This window comes from Cebus imitator, unplaced genomic scaffold, assembly GCF_001604975.1.
Source record: "Cebus imitator isolate Cc_AM_T3 unplaced genomic scaffold, Cebus_imitator-1.0 Scaffold158, whole genome shotgun sequence".
NCBI lineage: Eukaryota > Metazoa > Chordata > Mammalia > Primates > Cebidae > Cebus > Cebus imitator.
Window position 1 is genome coordinate 3293755 of NW_016107473.1, and position 17700 is coordinate 3311454.

Sequence of the window (17700 nt, forward strand, 5' to 3'; positions counted from 1 at the left end):
ATAAAAGCCACTCAATTGTATCATCTCTCTAGCAAGGGGAAACCCAACTCTAAGGCAGCCATCTAGTTGCAAGGTGAGTTCATCATAATTGCATGTTGTGAGTAGCTGTTGCTTAAAAACAATGAATTTACACCCATTACTCACACAGTCAACTTCAGAAGGATTTATCACGCCTGCTTTTGTGCCGCTAAGCTGCAAAATGTGCGCCGTGACACACCGAAGCAGATAAAGAACAAATTTGCATGTTACTGGATTGCAAGAGCCCTTTGATTCTTGGAGAGGCCTGATAATGCTGTCAAGAGCTCCGCAGACTGAGCGGCAGCCGCGACGCACCAGGTCGGCACTCGGGTAGCTGACAGCAAACGATTTAAAGTCAGCACAGAATCAAAGGGTTGGAAATATCTCAAGTAAAAATGTTAAAAACACAAAGAAGCCTGCATCTTGATAAGAGGACATCAGTGAGGAGAAGAGATATGCGACCTTGAGTTTATAAAAATTTTGCTACGTGTCTCGGAATTGTAAAATGCCTAAAATGAAAAGAAAAGGGGCAGCTCAAATCAGACTTGTCAAGCTAGGAAACGCTGAAAGTTGTGTGCTTGTCACAGTTGGAGAAGAGAAAAAGAAGTGAGAGCTAACTGCACGGATAATTATTGAGATTATGTTTCTGTTTTCAAGACCAGTCATTTGCTCATATAAATAAGTCTAATGACTTAGAGCACTGACGCATATGTTTTTCTGCTGTACACACCTCCTTGATGCGAAATGCAAGACTCAAAATACAAAAATAATTTTAGTTAGGAAAAACTGAATAGTGGCAATAATCAAGACAAAGCTTGCTATTTGAAAAAGCAAATAAAAATACTGGAAACCTTAAGTAGTACTATTAAATAATAATATGTGGCCCGAGCACAGTGGCTCAAAACCTGTATTTCCAGCATTTTGAGAAGTCGAGGCAGGTGGATCATCTAAGGTCGAGAGTTGGCCACCAGCCTGGCCAACATGGCGAAACCCCATCTCTACTTAAAATACAAAAGTTAGCCCAGCGTGGTGGTGCACGCCTGTAGTCCCAGCTGCTCAGGACGCTGAGGCTGAAAAATTGCTTGAACCCAGGAGGTGGAGGCTGTAGGGAGTCAAGATTGCATCACTGCACTCCAGCCTGGGCAACAGAGTGAGACTCTGTTTCAAAAAAAAAATTTTTTTAATGATAATACATTTACTACATTGGAAAATAGGTCTTCAGTAAAGTGTGCTATATAATGTATCAATAGGAATTAAGCTAATGGTTCTTCTCAAGGGGAGACTGCATCTTCTGCCATCATTTGATGTGTTTCAAATAAAACTCTTCAATTTCTTCACTTATGTTTTTCCCTTTCCTTTCTCTCCATAAAAACAGCGACTATCATCAGGTCTGTAATCTTCTTCCAGAGAGAACCACCAGAAAATAATAGCAGATGGACATAGATGTATAATTGGAGCCCCAATTTTCTGACAAACAAAACTAGCCAGAATAAGCAAATAAATGACACGTGCCTGTGTTTCTCTTTAATCTTTACCTGTGTATTTCCCTAGAGGGGAAAGGTTTACAAAAACTAGAAAGAGACCCTGTCTCCTTTATCATTTGAGTTTCTTTTTCAATCACCCAATATAAAGCCACTGTGGGTTTACAGTTTTGAAAAGCAAATTTTCCACACTGAAGGACATCTTTAGACACTGCTCACACCCACACCTGAGTTCAAATATTTATACGTAGTTTTAATACATTGATCAACATTTGTTTTACAAACTTTTCCCAAATTTTCTTCTTGATGACAGTTTTTAACAGAGAAAATAAATTCCCCCAATTTCCAGCTGCAACCTGATCATCTAAATAACATTTAACTAAATTATATTCTGTGTGTGTTTGCCACGCCTAAAAGCGTTTTGCCCAATGGCCTGAAATGTTCCCCCAAACTTTTCTGGCTTACTGGTAAACATTTAATATTTCAAAATAGATTAAAAGGGGAATTGTGAGAACCTATGTAGGAAACTATTTCTTTCTAAATATTGTACTTTAACTGTTTTGATTTCTGAATTCATGGCAAACCTTCCCACCTTTTTTTCCACTATGGATAGGAAATCAACCATGGTAGAGGAAAGCAGCTCTGAGAACTTTACTACATTGTGCAATTTTCTAATAAAACACAAGAGGGCAGGTTTTGCTTTATTGTAAGCCTAATTCCACTCCCCTAGTAATCAAGATTGGTCATTGGGCTAATTGCAAATTCAGAAACCCTCAAACACATACAAAGTGAATGAGTAATCAGGGTGCATACCTCTGGCAGTGAAATCTGTTGTTTTAATAAAGAAGGCCAAGCGCTAGCATCTCTACTTAGCATTATTACAACCAGAAGAATTATGCCTGGGAGGCACTGTGATAATTTTAGTTTGTTTATAAACTGCCAAAAGAGCAGAAAATGGCTAAAAGAAGGACAAAATTCAGTCATATTAGATTTAAGAAGTCTGACTAAAGTTGATGGGGCAGTGGGTTAATGGTTTCTACCCAAACAGATGTAGCTGTGGTGAAAATTATATATAGCATGCAGGTATTGAATAGAAACCTTTTAACTTTATTTGTTTTAGAAAACTAACTTATAGTTTACAATATTCTTGTGTATGGTTCTCGAGATTTCATTAAATGACCTGTCAAAGCAGAACTAAATCCATAAGGGATTTTTTCAGCTTGAACTGCTGTTACAGCTAGAGTCAAAGTATTGTCATCTTTGGAGAGTTTCTAAAGCAATTGCTGCTTGAGTCCATCAGTATGAGAGAGGCATTGGTTTGCCTGACTAAATAATTTGCCTGCTAACTCCTTCTACTGAAACAAAGCTTTTAGGATACAGACAGTGGAGAACCCTAAAATGGTATGTGTGAGGGCTTAGAGGAGAGGTGGCTGAAAACCTTTTCTGTCCCTGTCCCTATAAATGGTAGAATGAAGGCTTACCAATGTTAGGAAGAAGATGCATCTAGAAAGAAAATATACCTGAAGAATGTCTCCTTGTGTTAGGTGCATAGAGTATAATTCTACCTAGCATATGTGCAATTCAGAATCTGAAGGATAGGTTGTATGGTAACTTCATGGCAGGGATCTTATGTTTTATGCAGTACATCTTAAAACAGGTGTCAGAAGCTCTGAATGAGAAGTTCTACTATGAGATTAGTTTATTCATTCATTTATTCATTCAAAGAATATTTATAAAGTACTCGGGATAAGTAAAATGCTACAGATACAGAAAGAGTTTCAACCTTAGATTTTGCCATTGCATTAGAGAAAGGAATTACCTCCTCTTGGGGGTGAACTGGTTCATTTATGCATGTATATCAACCACCAACATTCTCTGAGTATTTAAGGCAAGATGCTTTGATATAATGACTGTGTAGTTGTACAGAGGGGCGTACGACCTGATCTTGAACTTCCAAGTCTAGTTGTAGAAGCAAACCTCACATAACCGTTACCACATTGGTTTTAACTTCCTTGTTCTGGGGGTCTCATCTTGAAGGCTTATCTGGGGGATCACCAAGTTAGCTGCTGCAGGATCTCTCTTCCCTGGTTGGTCACGTGAAGTAGCCACCAGCTTCCATGCCAGGATTAGTCACTAAACTGTGGGGATATCAAAAGTAACTTCACCTGGGGAAAGACCGGCTATCCTTTCTACCTGTTCAATACAGATTCAGAAAACAGCAATTGTTTGGAAACTCAGCAGAAAATAGCATGTCAGTTTAAGAGATTATTTTTCAGACTGAGGTTGTTATTATGTGTTTTACATGTATATATATTTTAATATACACATTGAGTGCCCAAAAGATGGGAATTAATGCACACAAATTAAAAAACAATAACCCTCAAAAGACAAACAATAATCTGCAAAACATCATTTATTTTTACTTTCTTTTTTAATAAGTTTTCTACTTCTTAATAACATAAGATTAAAACTAATCATTAAAAGTATTATAATTAATAATGTTAAATCCTAAGCAAGATACAATGTCAAAGAATTTTAGAATTAGAAGGGAATTTAATGCACAAATTAACATCTAAGAATTTTAGGATTAGAAGGACATTTAATGCACAAAGGAAAAATGTTATTGCATTTTATCCCATTTCTGAGTGTTAGCTTTATAAAAAGCATATCTATTAAAATCATACATGCAGTTTTTCTAATACTGAAGATGTGAGCATAAAGCGACCTGTTCATTTTCTTCAAGGTTGAATTCTTCCCTCATCATTCAGAAATATAGCCCAAAGTATTTGGTGACATTTTCTGAGTTTATTTGCATTATATTCAATGTAAATACCAGCTTTTTATTCTGTTGGTTTATCCTACCTTAATATTTGTTAAAATGCGTTCCTAATTGATTTATTGAAAGGTCAGAAAATGCTAGAAAATTGTATTTGTCCTACATGAACTACAACCTTAGGAAATTATTTATCTTAGGAAGACATTATAAAACACAATAGTAAAAAGTTGCCCACACTATAGATAAAAGTAGCTAAGTATAATTGATTACTACTTTTTTCTACCTAAGATAGATCTTGCTTTAACCAAATCTTATGAGAATATGATATATGAGAATTCTGGCATACCTGAAAGATAAGCTGGAGGTGGTTATTTGCTTTATATAATTATTCATAATTGTTTACCTATGAAAAGTAATTTCTCCTGGTGCTTTTAACACATAATTGATTTATACATCACTTTTCAGGAAAAGTGATGTACCATGCACAATTATATCTTCATTTTAAAATATTTCTCTTTCGGTTTAAAAGCAAGATTTTAAAATGTGTTCCCCAACTACCCTGAGCTCAGAACATAAACCTTCTAGAACGGAGCGTGTGAAAGATACAGTGCTGTATTTTCCATGAATACTGTTTATGACAGGAATTGGGAGGTATGCGTATGGCTGTGGCTAAAAAGCCCAAGCAGGGCTTTACCCCCAAGAAGGACTCCGGGCTATCTTGATCTTCACCACTGAGCATGCTCTCAGATACACCTGTAACTTTATGAGATTCAAACTCAGATTCAGTTCCAATTGGGCTTTGTCCATTTCTCTGGCTTCAGCAATCCTATTGCAGGGGTAAACTGGTTCTTGGTGAATCTTGCAACCTCTGGACCTCCCTTATGTAGAAGGCAGCTCCAGGGCCCTCTTAACACCCATTCTTTACGGACATTCATTCCAGTAGAGAGAGGCCCCTACAGACAAACCATGCCCTAGAACTTCAGTCTCACTCCTGATGCACAGATAGCAGATATGGGCAGATGGAATTTGTCTGAAAATCTCAAGAGCCATTAACTTCTCTGAAGTGGGACCCATCATGATAAGTCTGAACATCGTAGTAAAGATTGCCTTATTCTTATTTCTCATAATCTGATGATTGTATAGCAGAACATAACCGCTTAATTCTGAATTGTCATGTTTTGTACGGATGGTTTGCTTTCAAATGATAAGACTTAATTGATCAGCATTCATAAGTAACTGTGAGTATACTGCAGCATTAATGAATCTAACACCAGTGCTTAAAAATATGCCAAGTGCATTATGTAGGAATTATTTTTCATCTGAGGCTACCTAGCAAAGAAATTGGTTCAGAATTAGCCAAAGAGACCTCAGAGTAATGGGACTCAAGTCAGATTGTCTCATGTTCAGGTTTATAGCCTTGCCAGCCTTCAGTCAGCCTTTCTTGGAAAGAGTAATTCTATATTTGTTAGTATGTTTAGAATAGTATATCAAGTCACCAGGAAGCTCTATAATTTTATTATCTTCTCTATTTATCACTATAGAATCAATGTGTATCCAGCTATTGAATCCTGTAATATAGGTCTACTGTTTAAAACTGCAGATTTTAAGTAAAATCCGTAAAATCAAATTTACACTGTAGAGCAGAGTTAATCCTTCATTTAGTCATTCTTCATCCTATATAGAAAACAAGGCTAATTCTCATCTTCCAAGCTGGAAAGGAAAAGATAGAGAAAAGAAGAAACAGAAGCCCAAGGAACATAATCAGGAAGGTGCCTAGAAGCAGAGATGTTTATAATTAAGAGATCCTAGAGATTCATCTAACACCTCCCACCTCCCACCTTCATGCCATCACCAATAAAGACACAGGCTAAGAAAGATTGATGCATGGTCTTGGCCAGGTCTCAAATTGCACCAACCTGCAAATGTAAATGACTTCCCTGGATCAATGCTTTGGGATTTTTTGTTTGTCTTTTAAAATGCTGTCACGACAGGAGGAGACTTAATCAGTATGGGGGATTATTATCAGATACCACAAATTGTCAGGTCTACCTTTACTTGAAGATAGAGGTAGTACCAAGCACTTTAGTTTGGGTTTGTTAAACAACAAGCAAAGTGGAAACTATAGTTAAGCATCTTCTGAATGAGGTCATTATCACTGTAGAAGAACTTATGTCAAAGATCTTCAACTCAAAAAGGAACAGTGAGGATTCGTTCCTTTATTGTCAGGGTCAGAACTATGGCTTGGCCAGCCTCTTCTCTTGGGTAAGAGATGAGGGCACCCTAGGCTTCTTCTGTGTATCTCTTGCTGCTTAAGTGTGTCTCCATTAGGGGTGTATATCCTTTTCGAAGTCTTCTATATTGAAGAAAAGCCAGCAGCCCAAAAAGACCAACCAAAGCCACCAGCGTTCCCATGACCACTGAGAGGGTTGTGGGCCAACCTGGAGTTTCTTCAACTGAAACTAAAGCAGAAGAGAAGGGTCTACAGTCAGGATTTTCATCAGCTGAATACTTTCAGAAGAGAAAAACAGTAGGCACGTTTGCCTTTCTCATGCTTTTTTGTTGATAAAGCAAAACTATTCTTGCTAGACTAAAATTTATCTCTCCTTTCTCACCATTTATCATATCCACAATTGTTTTTCTTGGGGTAGTCAGAAATGGCATCCCATTACTTAAATACAGCTTATTGCATTTTAAAAATTTGTTACAATAAATGCTTATGCGGAGGAAACCCTCAAAGGAAGAATGTAACTACTTTTGTGAGTTAGAAACTCATTTGTAAAATTGCATGCTAAAATGGCATCTGGGCAACTGCAAAATACACAACCCTCCGATGGAGAAATTCTGCTATTGTCTCTACCTTTTTTACAGGATGATAAACCTGTGAGAGGGATCAGACTCGTTATTACAACAGGAGACGTTCGATAACCAATGCAGGTGATATTTATACCCATTCAAATAGTTGTGAATAAAATCTAAATCTCCCACATGATAAATCCAGTCTACTCAAATATATTTTATAAGCACTCTTCCCCAAAATTAGTGAAGTTCATTTTTTGTTTTGTTTGTTTTGTTTTGATTTGAGATAGGGTTTCGCTCCATCGCCCAGGCTGGAACGTAGTGGTGCGATCTCGGCTCACTGCAACCTCTGCCTCCTGGGTTCAAGTGATTCTCCTGCTTCAGCCTCCTGAGTATCTGGGATTACAGGCACCTTCCACCATGCCCAGCTAATTTTTGTACTTTTAGTAGAGACAGGGTTTCGCCACATTGGCCAGCTGGTCTCAAACTCCTGACCACAGGTGATTCACCTGCCTTGGCCTCCCAAAGTGCTGGGATTACAGGTGTGAGCCACCACACCTGGCCGAATTTCATGTTTAGTATATGTATGCCTATTTGTCATTTATTTAAAAATTCTCTTCTCTTTGGCCAACTGTTCTTAAATTCAGCTCCTCTGAATTTGTTCTATACCTTACACTCACCTAAATATAAGATTCTCTTTCTAGTACTTTTTCTCCAATCCCACAGGACGTCCTGACCTGTCCCGATGGGATTCCTCCAAGAGGATTTTAATCTTTCTCCTCCAGCTTCGATCCAGCAGCACCTATTGCCAACTTCATCTTCTTAAAACACAGATATTTTTATTCTGTCATTTCTGTTCAAGACCCAGAAATGGTTGCCTTTTGCTATTGTCCAAATCTTCTGCCTACCTTTTTTTGTTTTTTTTTTGTTTTGTTTTGTTTTTTTTTGGAGACAAAGTCTCACTCTGTCACCAGGCTGGAGGGCAATGGCGCGATCTTGGCTCACTGCAACCTCTGCCACCCAGGCTCAAGCAATTCTCTTGCCTCAGCCTCCTGAGGAGCTGGGACCACAGGCGTGTGCCACCATGCCCAGCTAATGTCTGTATCTTTAGTAGAGATGGGGTTTCACCACATTGGCCGGAATCGTCCCAATCTCTTGACCTTATAATCTACCCTCCTCGGCCTCCCAAAGTGCTTGGATTACAGGCATGAGCCACCGGCCCTCTGCCTAGCTTTTTAAAAAATTATGTTTTAGAAATTGTGGTAACATACGTGTAACATAAATTTGGCCACCTCGACCATTTTAAAATATGCAGTTCAGTAGCATTAAGTACATTCACATTATTGTGCAACCATCACACCACCATCCATTCCCCAAATTTTTTCACCTTGCAAAACTGATACGTTGTGCCCACCAAACAGTAACTCCCTATTTTCCCCTCCCAACCCCTGGTAACCACCGTCTTCTGCCTCTATAAATTTGATTATCTCATAGTCTCATATAAGTGGAGCCATGCAATATTTGTCCTTTTATGTCTGGCTTATTAAACTTAGCTTAATATCCTCAAGATTCATCCATGTTGTGGCATGTATCAGAATTTCCTTCCTTTTTGAGACTGAATAATATTCCATTGTATGTATATGCCACATTTTCTTTATTCATCCACTGACGGACGCTTGGGTTGCTTCTACCTTTTGGCTATTGTGAATAATGCTGCTTTGAACGTGGGTGTGCAAATATTTCTTCTAGACCTTGCTTTCAGCTCTTTTAGGTATACCTGGAAGTGTAATTGCTAGGTCATATGGTAATTCTTTGTTCAATTTGTTTTTAAGAATCCCCATACTGTTTTCCATAGCGGCTGCACCATTTTACATTCTCACCAGCAATGCACAAGGATTCCAACTTCTCTACAGCCTCAGCAACGCTTGTTACTTTCTATTTTTTGATAGTAGTCATTCCAGTGGGTGTGAGGTGGTATCTTATTGGGGTTTCTGCCTGGCATCTAAGGCCCTCTGTACCTAGGCTCCTAATTCGAGGTCATCCTCTGTTCCAGCATCCCACTACAACCAGACTTGAAAGACTCAGGTCAGAGAGAGAGAGAGATTGAGCTCTGAAATCATCTTGATTGCTTTTTAGGCTGAGGCTTTGGGTAGATAGGCTGTGTGATTTTCAGCTTCTTGATTAATTAAGTTTTTTTAAAATTATTATTATTTTTTGAAACAGGGTCTCACTCTATTGCTCAGACTGGATTGCAGTGGCATAAACAGGGATCACTGTAGCCTCTACAGCCTGGGCTCAAGTGATTCTCCTACCTCAACCTCCTGAGTAGCTGAAATTACAGGCATGCACCTCCATGCCTGGCTAATGTTATTTGAATTTTAGTAGAGACAGATGTCAGTATGTTGCCAGGCCCCTAAGATTCTTTAAATGGCATTGTGGAGCCATATTGGGGCCTGGGCCAAAAAGAAAAATATGTGCCCTGTATATACTTATCAAAATATCCTCCTATATGTTGAACCAAGTGGGAAAAGTTAATTTAAAAAATCCACAACCTTAAAACATGACTTTAAGGACAGTAACTAATGAAACATACACATAGAGTCCCATGTAGACCAATCTGCTAGTGGGCCAGTCAAGGACAACCCTCACAAACCTGTCCATCAGGGGTAGTAAAGGCTAAACTGGAAATGACTGATTCACTTAGAAGATGATGTGGGTGCACAAAACAAACAAAATCTGCCTTTATTTAAAATTTTGATGGTGTATTATTATTCATTGTTAATTTTTTGCATTAATTTTGATTTTCTAAAATATTATATTATTACTTACCTTCATTACTGAGTTTTCTGGCCTCCCCTTGAATTTTGTCCTCAAGGAAAATGTTGTACTTTCCTCACCCCAATCCCAGTCCTGCCCTCAAGGAATAATCTCTAAATCCAGCTAGTTTCTGTACAATGCGGCTAGTTCATTTTTACTTCATTGGTTAGAAATTTCAAACAACCATAGGGTGGTTTTTTATTAATCCAATCAATTCAGAGAGAATTATCAAGTCAGGTGTAAGAGTATATAATTCCTCTGTGCAATAAGACCTATTAAAAACTTTCAGTTTTCTAAAACAAGAGTGAGTTCATTAGTCCCTTTCTGATATTTTTTTAGACAGAGTTTTGCTCTTGTTGCCCACGCTGTAGTGTAATGGCGTGATCTTGGCTCACCACAACCTCTACCTCCTGTGTTCAAGAGATTCTCCTGCCCCAGCCTCCCAAGTAGCTGGGATTACAGGCATGTGCCACCATGCCTGTATTTTTAGTAGAGATGGGGTTTCTCCATGTTGGTCAGGCTGGTCTCAAACTCCTGACCTCAGGCGACATGCCCACCTCAGCCTCCCAAAGTGCTGGGATTATAGGCATGAGCCACTGTGCCTGGCCTCTAATGTTTAATTGGTAGTTTAAAGGTTTGTTAGGCTAAATACATATATGCTAGAAAAATGGTCAACAAACTTAACTAGACCTGAAACCTTCAGTTAAAGGTCATGGTTTACATTAAAAAGAAAGAAAGCTAGCTCCTTTAGAAGATGAATGAATCACCCATTTAAAAGTTGTGTTAGTTACCTGGCAGCTCAATGGCATAGATGTAGCCAAGTTGGTCTGCGGTTAAAAACAGTTCCTCATTAGTCACTGGTGGGAAGAAAGGAACCATGTTGTACATCCGATTGTGACCAATAGGTGCTAGCTCCTGAGGCCAGGCATCCGTAGAAGGATTGAATCTTTTCATCCACTCATCAAAGATGGCATCAGTAAAGGAATGAAGAACCTGCAAGATAGTGGAGCATAGCGTTTAACATGAATCTGTCTGTTCCAATCACACCAACCTGACTGGAGCTTTCTCTAAAGTGAATGACTTCATCTTGACATGGGATCTTCTGTATACCCAATCCAGCCTCAATGGTATAGACATTAGCATTTTTTAGTTAAGTTTTCAACGATGTATGGACCTATCTCTCCAAGCAGGATGACAAACCCCTTTGTCAAATGAGCAAATGAAATGAAAGTTCATGTTGAATTTAACATTGGCTGCAGATTGAAAGCTTGAGGCCTTCAACATATATGTGTTAATTATGAAATTCAGAAAAAGGCAAGCATGATAAGATACATGTTCTAGTATTGAGAGTATTTGGTTTAACAGGAGAAAAAGACAAGGTTGTGTTCACAGGTCAAGTATCCTGAATCTGAAAATTTTAAATCTGAAATGCCCCCAAATCTGAAACTTTTTGAATGCCAACATGATACTCAAGGGAAATGCTCATTGGAGCATTTTGGATTTTTTTGGATTTGAGATGCTTAACTGGTATAATGCTAGTATTCCAAAATCCGAAAAAATTCAAAATCCCAAACACTTTTGGTCCCAAGCATTTCAGATAAGTGATACTCAATCTGCATCAATATTATACTATAAGGAACAGTAAATTTTTCTCACCAGGAATACTCTTCTATCTACTCATTTCATAACCTCTCACTTGGATTCTTGGTGTTATGCCAGCAAAAGAAAATCTAAAAATGTAATGCACAAAGCGCTCATTTCCATTTTCTCAAGGAAGCCATTAAAGTCCTTTTAAAATCTACCAATTACTATATGTTTTAAAATATTAACAGTAAAATTTCCACATTGATAGCCTTGATTTTGTAACATGATACACAAGTGAGAGTTCAGCCCCACCTTAATGCCAGCGGTTAGAGTTCGTCGTTCCTTCCTGGACAGTAAATTCAAAGAGCTCAGGGGCAGTGTCTTTTTTTCATTCTCCCTGGATCTCCAGAGCTTGTCACCCCAGGGTGTCTCACATGGAGAAAAGGAGGTACTTATTTCAGTAAATACTCATTCAATGTATTCATTCCTCCATTCACCACTGTACCCTGTACCTCATTTACTGATCAAATGATACTATAACTTGTTGTTTATATATCTATTTCCCCTAACAAGTCCCTAACTCCTTAAGGTCTCAGATAAGGACTTTTCACCTTTGAAGTCTCAGGTTTAGCATACAACCTGAACGGAGTCAATGTTTACTAGGTATGTGTAGGCTGATGACAGTGTCATGCAGCTTTATTTACATAAACAGTTTGTGCAAATAAACAGAGTGTCTAGGGATGTACCAAAATATATTTTCCAAAGAAGGCCACACAATGTTAGTTTCGATGCATTTCTGGAATCTTGCCACTCCCTCATCGAAGGTTGGCTTCAACTGGCATTCCCTTGAAACTTGGTGAGTTTCTGACTCTTATATAATCAATAAAATGCAGCAGAAGTGACCTTTTGTGACTTTTAAGGTTAAATCATAAAGTGTGTTGTGGCTCCTATCTTGTGTCTGAGCCCTGAACCATCAAATAAGCAGTCCAGCTATCCTAAGGCAGCCATGTCATGAGGAAGCCCAAACCAACTTATATAGAGTGACCATAACGGGGAGGCTCAAGATTTCAGGAAGAAAGACAGATGGTGGGCCAGTCCACAGCTGCTCCAACACCTGTCACCATCTGACTACAACTGCACTGAAAGATGCTAAGCTAGCACTGCCCAGTCAAGCCCTTCCAAAATTCCTGACCCACGGAAATGGTGAGAAATGAAATGGTCACCTTCAAGCCACTGAGTGTTTGGGTGATCTGTTATGCAGCAGTGGATAAGCACAATAAAGGAAAAAAGGCTGAGTACAGCCTCACAGGCTCATGGTTACCAGCATATGTAGGGAAGGGAGTTCCTTGTTCCCCTTCTCTTGTTTTGAGACACAAACTTTAAGAGACATTTTGTTTGTAGTTCTTACATTCTCAGTGTGAGCCGAACTGGGACCCACTGCCCCACGCAGAAGTGGCCCATTTCCGGAGGCAAGGGAGAAAGGAAGGGGTAAAATGGGAAGGGCCCCATTCTTCCTCAGTATTGGGGAGACTAGGGATGCCACCCCGTTCTCCTGGCCCCCTCTGGGTTCCAGGAAGGAGAACAGATGGAATGTCAGGCTGAGACTTCTCCACACTGCTACCCCCCTGGGTTGGAGGGAAGCTAAGAGACCCAGACAGACAATGAGAAGGCAGGGGTGGTGAAAGGAGGGTAGTGATGCAGCTTGAGATGAATGAAACACAGCCTGTGGAGCTGATAATCCAGGATCACAGAGGTCTGTAAACCTCAACAGTGGACAACAATAACATGGCAGTGGGAAGGTGGAGAAGATAATATACATTAGGCACCGAGCACACAGTGCCTTTCTTGTAGGAAATGGTTATTCAGTGGTTGTTATCACTATGACTATACCATCAGTACTATTATTAACTTGGGACAAGGTCTTATGGAAGAAAAATGAAGGAACTTGCATTTTGCGGGTGGGTATGGCCTGGAAGCACCTCTGAAATCACACACACTATACATACAGCCAATGAAGAGCTGGGCATTTAGGAATCCATGTGGCACATGGCTAGCACTTTCTGATAAGTAAATTAGTGAATATTTATTAGTGTTTGCTCAATGTCAAATACTATCACCCATAATGACATATTGAATCCTCAGACACCTTGATTTGGTGGATATTATTTGTTTGCTCAGGCTACTGTAACAAAGTGCTACAGACTGGGTGGCTTAGACAACAGGCATTTGTCTTACGGCTGGAGACAGTGTGTCTCACTTCTAGGCAGCTGGAAGTCCAAGACCAAGATGTCAGTGGGTTTGGTTCCTTCTAAGCGCTGTGAGGGGAAATCTGTTCCAGGCTCACTCCTACGCTTTCAGGCACAATCTTTGGCATTCTTTGCCTTGTAGATCTCCATCTTCACCCTCATGTAGTGTTCTCCCTGCATACAGGTGTCTATGTCCACATTTTCCCTTTTTATAGGGACATAACCCACACTAGAGTAGGGACATACCCTACTCCAGTGGGACATTTTAATTTAACAAACTATATCTGCAGCGATCCTATTTCCAAATAAGGTAACATTCTGAGTTATTGGCTAGTAGGATTTTGACATATAAATTTTTGTGTGTGGGGGGTTACAATTCAGCCTATAACATTATTACCCCATTTTATAGATGGGGAATATAAGGCACAAAAGTGTTAAGCAACTTACCTAAGGTCACACAGCTAATATATGGTAGAGTAAGAATTTGAACCCAGGAAGTCTGGTTCTAAAGTGAGAGTTCTTAATCCACATACACCAGCGCTCCCCAACCTTCTTGGCACCAGCGACTGGTTTTTGTGGAAGACAACTCTCACAGACCAAGGGGCAGGAAGTGGGCAGGGAGATGGTTTTAGGATGAAATTTTTCCACCTTAGATCATCAGGCATTAGTTAGAATCTCGTAAGGAGTGTGCAACTTAAATCCCTCCCAGGTACAGTTCACAATAGGATTGGCACCATAGGATTTGCAACCTAGATCCCTCTCAGGCACAGTTCACAATAGGGTTAGATTCCCTTATGAGAATCTAATGCTGATGATCTAACAGGAGGCAGAGGTCAAGCCATAATGTTCAATCACCTACCATCCACCTGCTGTGTGGCCCAGTTCCTAAGAAGCCCCAGTCCAGTACGGGTCCACAGCCCAGGGGTTGGGGACCCCTGCTCTATACCACCACACTGTAGTACAACCTTCAGAACCAACTAGGGTAAGAAAAATTGATTTCGAAGACATATTCTCAAATCTTAACAATGCAGAAACAGTATAGTCTGATCTATGAATACTAAACTATGAACTTTTAGATACTGTCTTAAGTTCAAGTCAGAGATCAAATTGTGATGACAGAGACAAGAGGCTATCAGGACATAATGAAGATGCAGATTCAGTGCTGTAAGGGCAAATAACTTACAGAAAGCATCAGAATTCACCCAGGGAAATCTGTAAATAATAAAGGAGAAGACAAGATTCTAAAGCAATTAATAATCTGGAGAGTTTTTTTTAAATAGGGGAAAATAATAAGGAGAAATTGAAATTGTAGATCTCAAGAGGGCTATAAAACATACAATAAATACTGTAGTCAGGCTGGACACTGTGGCTCATGCCTGTAATCCCAGCACTTTGGGAAGCTGAGGCAAGAGAATCACGTGAACCCAGGAGTTTGAGACCAGCCTGGGCAACAGAGAGAGACCCCATTTTTACAAAAATTTAAAAATTAGCTAGGCATGGTAGTGTGCGCCTGTGGTCCCAGCTACTTGGGAGGCTCACATGGGAGGATCATTTGAGCCCTGGAAGTCAAGGCTGCAGTGAGCTATGATTGTGCCACTGCACTCCAACCTGAGTGACAGACCTAGATCCTGTCTTGACAACAACAAAGCTCCAGTAAGAACTATATGCAGGGTGCCCAATTTATAAAATGTAAGTTTTTTTAAAGTTTGTGCTGAGAAAATGCAAAGAATACAATGAACAAAATGCTGCAAGCAATAACATGTCTACAAGCTAAAAGGAAAAAGTAGTTTTGTTAAAATTGTGGGCATCATTCCTCAATAAGATATCTTGAATTGCTCTTGAGAAATTAAGTGTATCTTTGTTAGATACAAGTTTAAAATGAGCTCAGTTAATATCTCTGTAAAGGGTCAAATGTCATTTGAGGGTAGGAAGCAAAAGCAGAAGTTAAGTGAAAGTGTATCATTGGACCACTTATGTTGGCCCACACCTGTAATCCCAGCACTTCGTGAGACTGAGGCAGGTGGGTCACCTGAGTTCAGGAGTTTGAGACCAGCCTAGCCAATATGGTGAAAACCAATCTCTACTAAAAATACAAAGCATTAGCAGGGCGTGGTGGGATGCACCTGTGATCCCAGCTATTCAGGAGGCTGAGGCAGGAGAATCACTTGAACCCTGGAGGTGAAGGTTGTGGTGAGCCGAGATCATGCCACTGCACTCCAGCCTGGACCACAGAGTGAGACTCCATCTCAATAAATAAATAAATGTGTATCATTGGTTCCTTTCATCTGCTTGAGGGCTACATAGCCACATTTTTGTGTTAGAAATTGAGTACTTCAGAAATGAGGTTCCAAATTATGATATATAAACCTATCTTTTTCCAACAAAATGAGGATAGGTACAGAAAGGGGGGAAAAAACACTAAATTTCAAAGTAGAGGCCATATTGAAAAAAAATGTGATTACATAGGCTTTCAAGGTAAAAAATTTTAATGTAACCTGTGCAGAAGAAAGTAATCAATCAACTTATATTGCACCTGTGGACATAAAGAAAATAAAATACAAGAAAGTGTGCTTTCTTTTTTCCAGCTCATTGGAGGATAGAGTTACTATCAAAGGGCCTTAGCTTAGGTGACTATAAATTCGGATTCCTACCACACTGATGAAATAAGAAAAGCTTCTGCGTCTGGAGAAAGGAACCATGGAAATATGAGGCTGGCTTCTAAGATGCGTGTACATCATTAAAGACCAGCACAGTGTAGCTTTCACCGCTTGAGTTCATGTGTTACTGCCCAGAAAGCATCCTTTGTCATCAGACTGGATCTTATTCTAGTGACATGCTATTGCTCTGGTCCTCTGAGAGTCAGAACTAAGTGACAATTCAAATGTGATCACTTAAAAGCCACATGACAGATACAAACACACACGGGTCCATACAGGAACTCTAATCTAAAACTTAAAGTAGAAGGCATACTTTAAAAAGTTGGGTCAGAATTTTTAAATGAGAGAATTCTTAATAGTAATTTCTAAAAACATATTTCATCATGCTTGCTATTTTAGGGAAATATTTATAATTGTCTTGTTCTACCAAGGATTTGAAAACACACATAATTGGGACATTGGTTTCACATTGCCCTAAATAGGCCATATGTAATAGACATGAAATGGTTAAACAACACCCAAGCCTCTATTTAATTATTTAAGCTCTGCCACAATGAGTTGGGTACTACACAGAGAGAATATTTCAGTGACAGACAAGAAACAGTCTCCTATGGACTCAATGTGTGTGTCCCCCCGACAAATTTATATTTTGAAATCCTACCCCCAATGTGATGATAATAGGAAATGGTGCCTTTGGGGAATAATTAAGCCATGAGGATGGGGTTCTCATGAATGGAATTAGTGCCCTTACCAAAGAGATCCAGAGAGCTCCTTCTCCCTTCAGCCATGTGAAGACAAGCAAGATAATGGCCTTTGTGAGCCAGGAAGAAGCTCCTCACCACACACTGAATCTGCTAGTGCCTTGATCTCCAACTTCCCAGCCTCCAGAACTGTGAGAAATGAATGTTGTTTAAGCCACACAGTCTCTGGTATTTTTGTTTGGGCAGCCTGAATGGACTAGGACCCAGTCACAGAAGAAAAAAAAAAAAAGACATTGGAGCAATAATAGCATCTTCCAGGTAGGGTGCAGCAAGGGTGGTGCGTGTTTTCCATTTTGCTATAATTTTCTCTCCCTACATTTCCTTACGCATTCTTTTTAGCACCCTGAGCAGGCAAAACAAAGTATTTCTCAGGCATTTTGGAGGAGTTATAGAAGGAACACACCCTCCTACACAGACTTGCATAATAGCCTTGTATATTATATGTGTGTAAAAATGTACCCAATATACAAGCTCTAACAGCATGCATACAAAAAGAAATATCAAGAGAATTAGAAATGCCAATTCTAAACCCTTGAGGAAAAAAGCTTATTCTTCAAGAATTAA

The 17700-nt window shown here is 39.4% G+C and overlaps 1 protein-coding gene across 3 annotated transcripts in view; it reads right to left on the reverse strand.

Moving 5' to 3' along the window:
* Positions 1-3894: 3894 nt before the first annotated feature.
* DCT (dopachrome tautomerase) overlaps positions 3895-17700 on the reverse strand; it is a 43025-nt gene continuing 29219 nt past the window's right edge. For all 3 annotated transcript variants that reach the window (XM_037743891.1, XM_037743892.1, XM_037743893.1), the window contains 2 exons: positions 10680-10881; positions 3895-6734 (listed from right to left, as the gene is read on the reverse strand). In XM_037743891.1, coding sequence (XP_037599819.1) covers positions 6556-6734; positions 10680-10881 — 381 coding nt within the window. In that variant the 3' untranslated portion in view covers positions 3895-6555. The remainder of the gene's footprint in view (positions 6735-10679; positions 10882-17700) is intronic.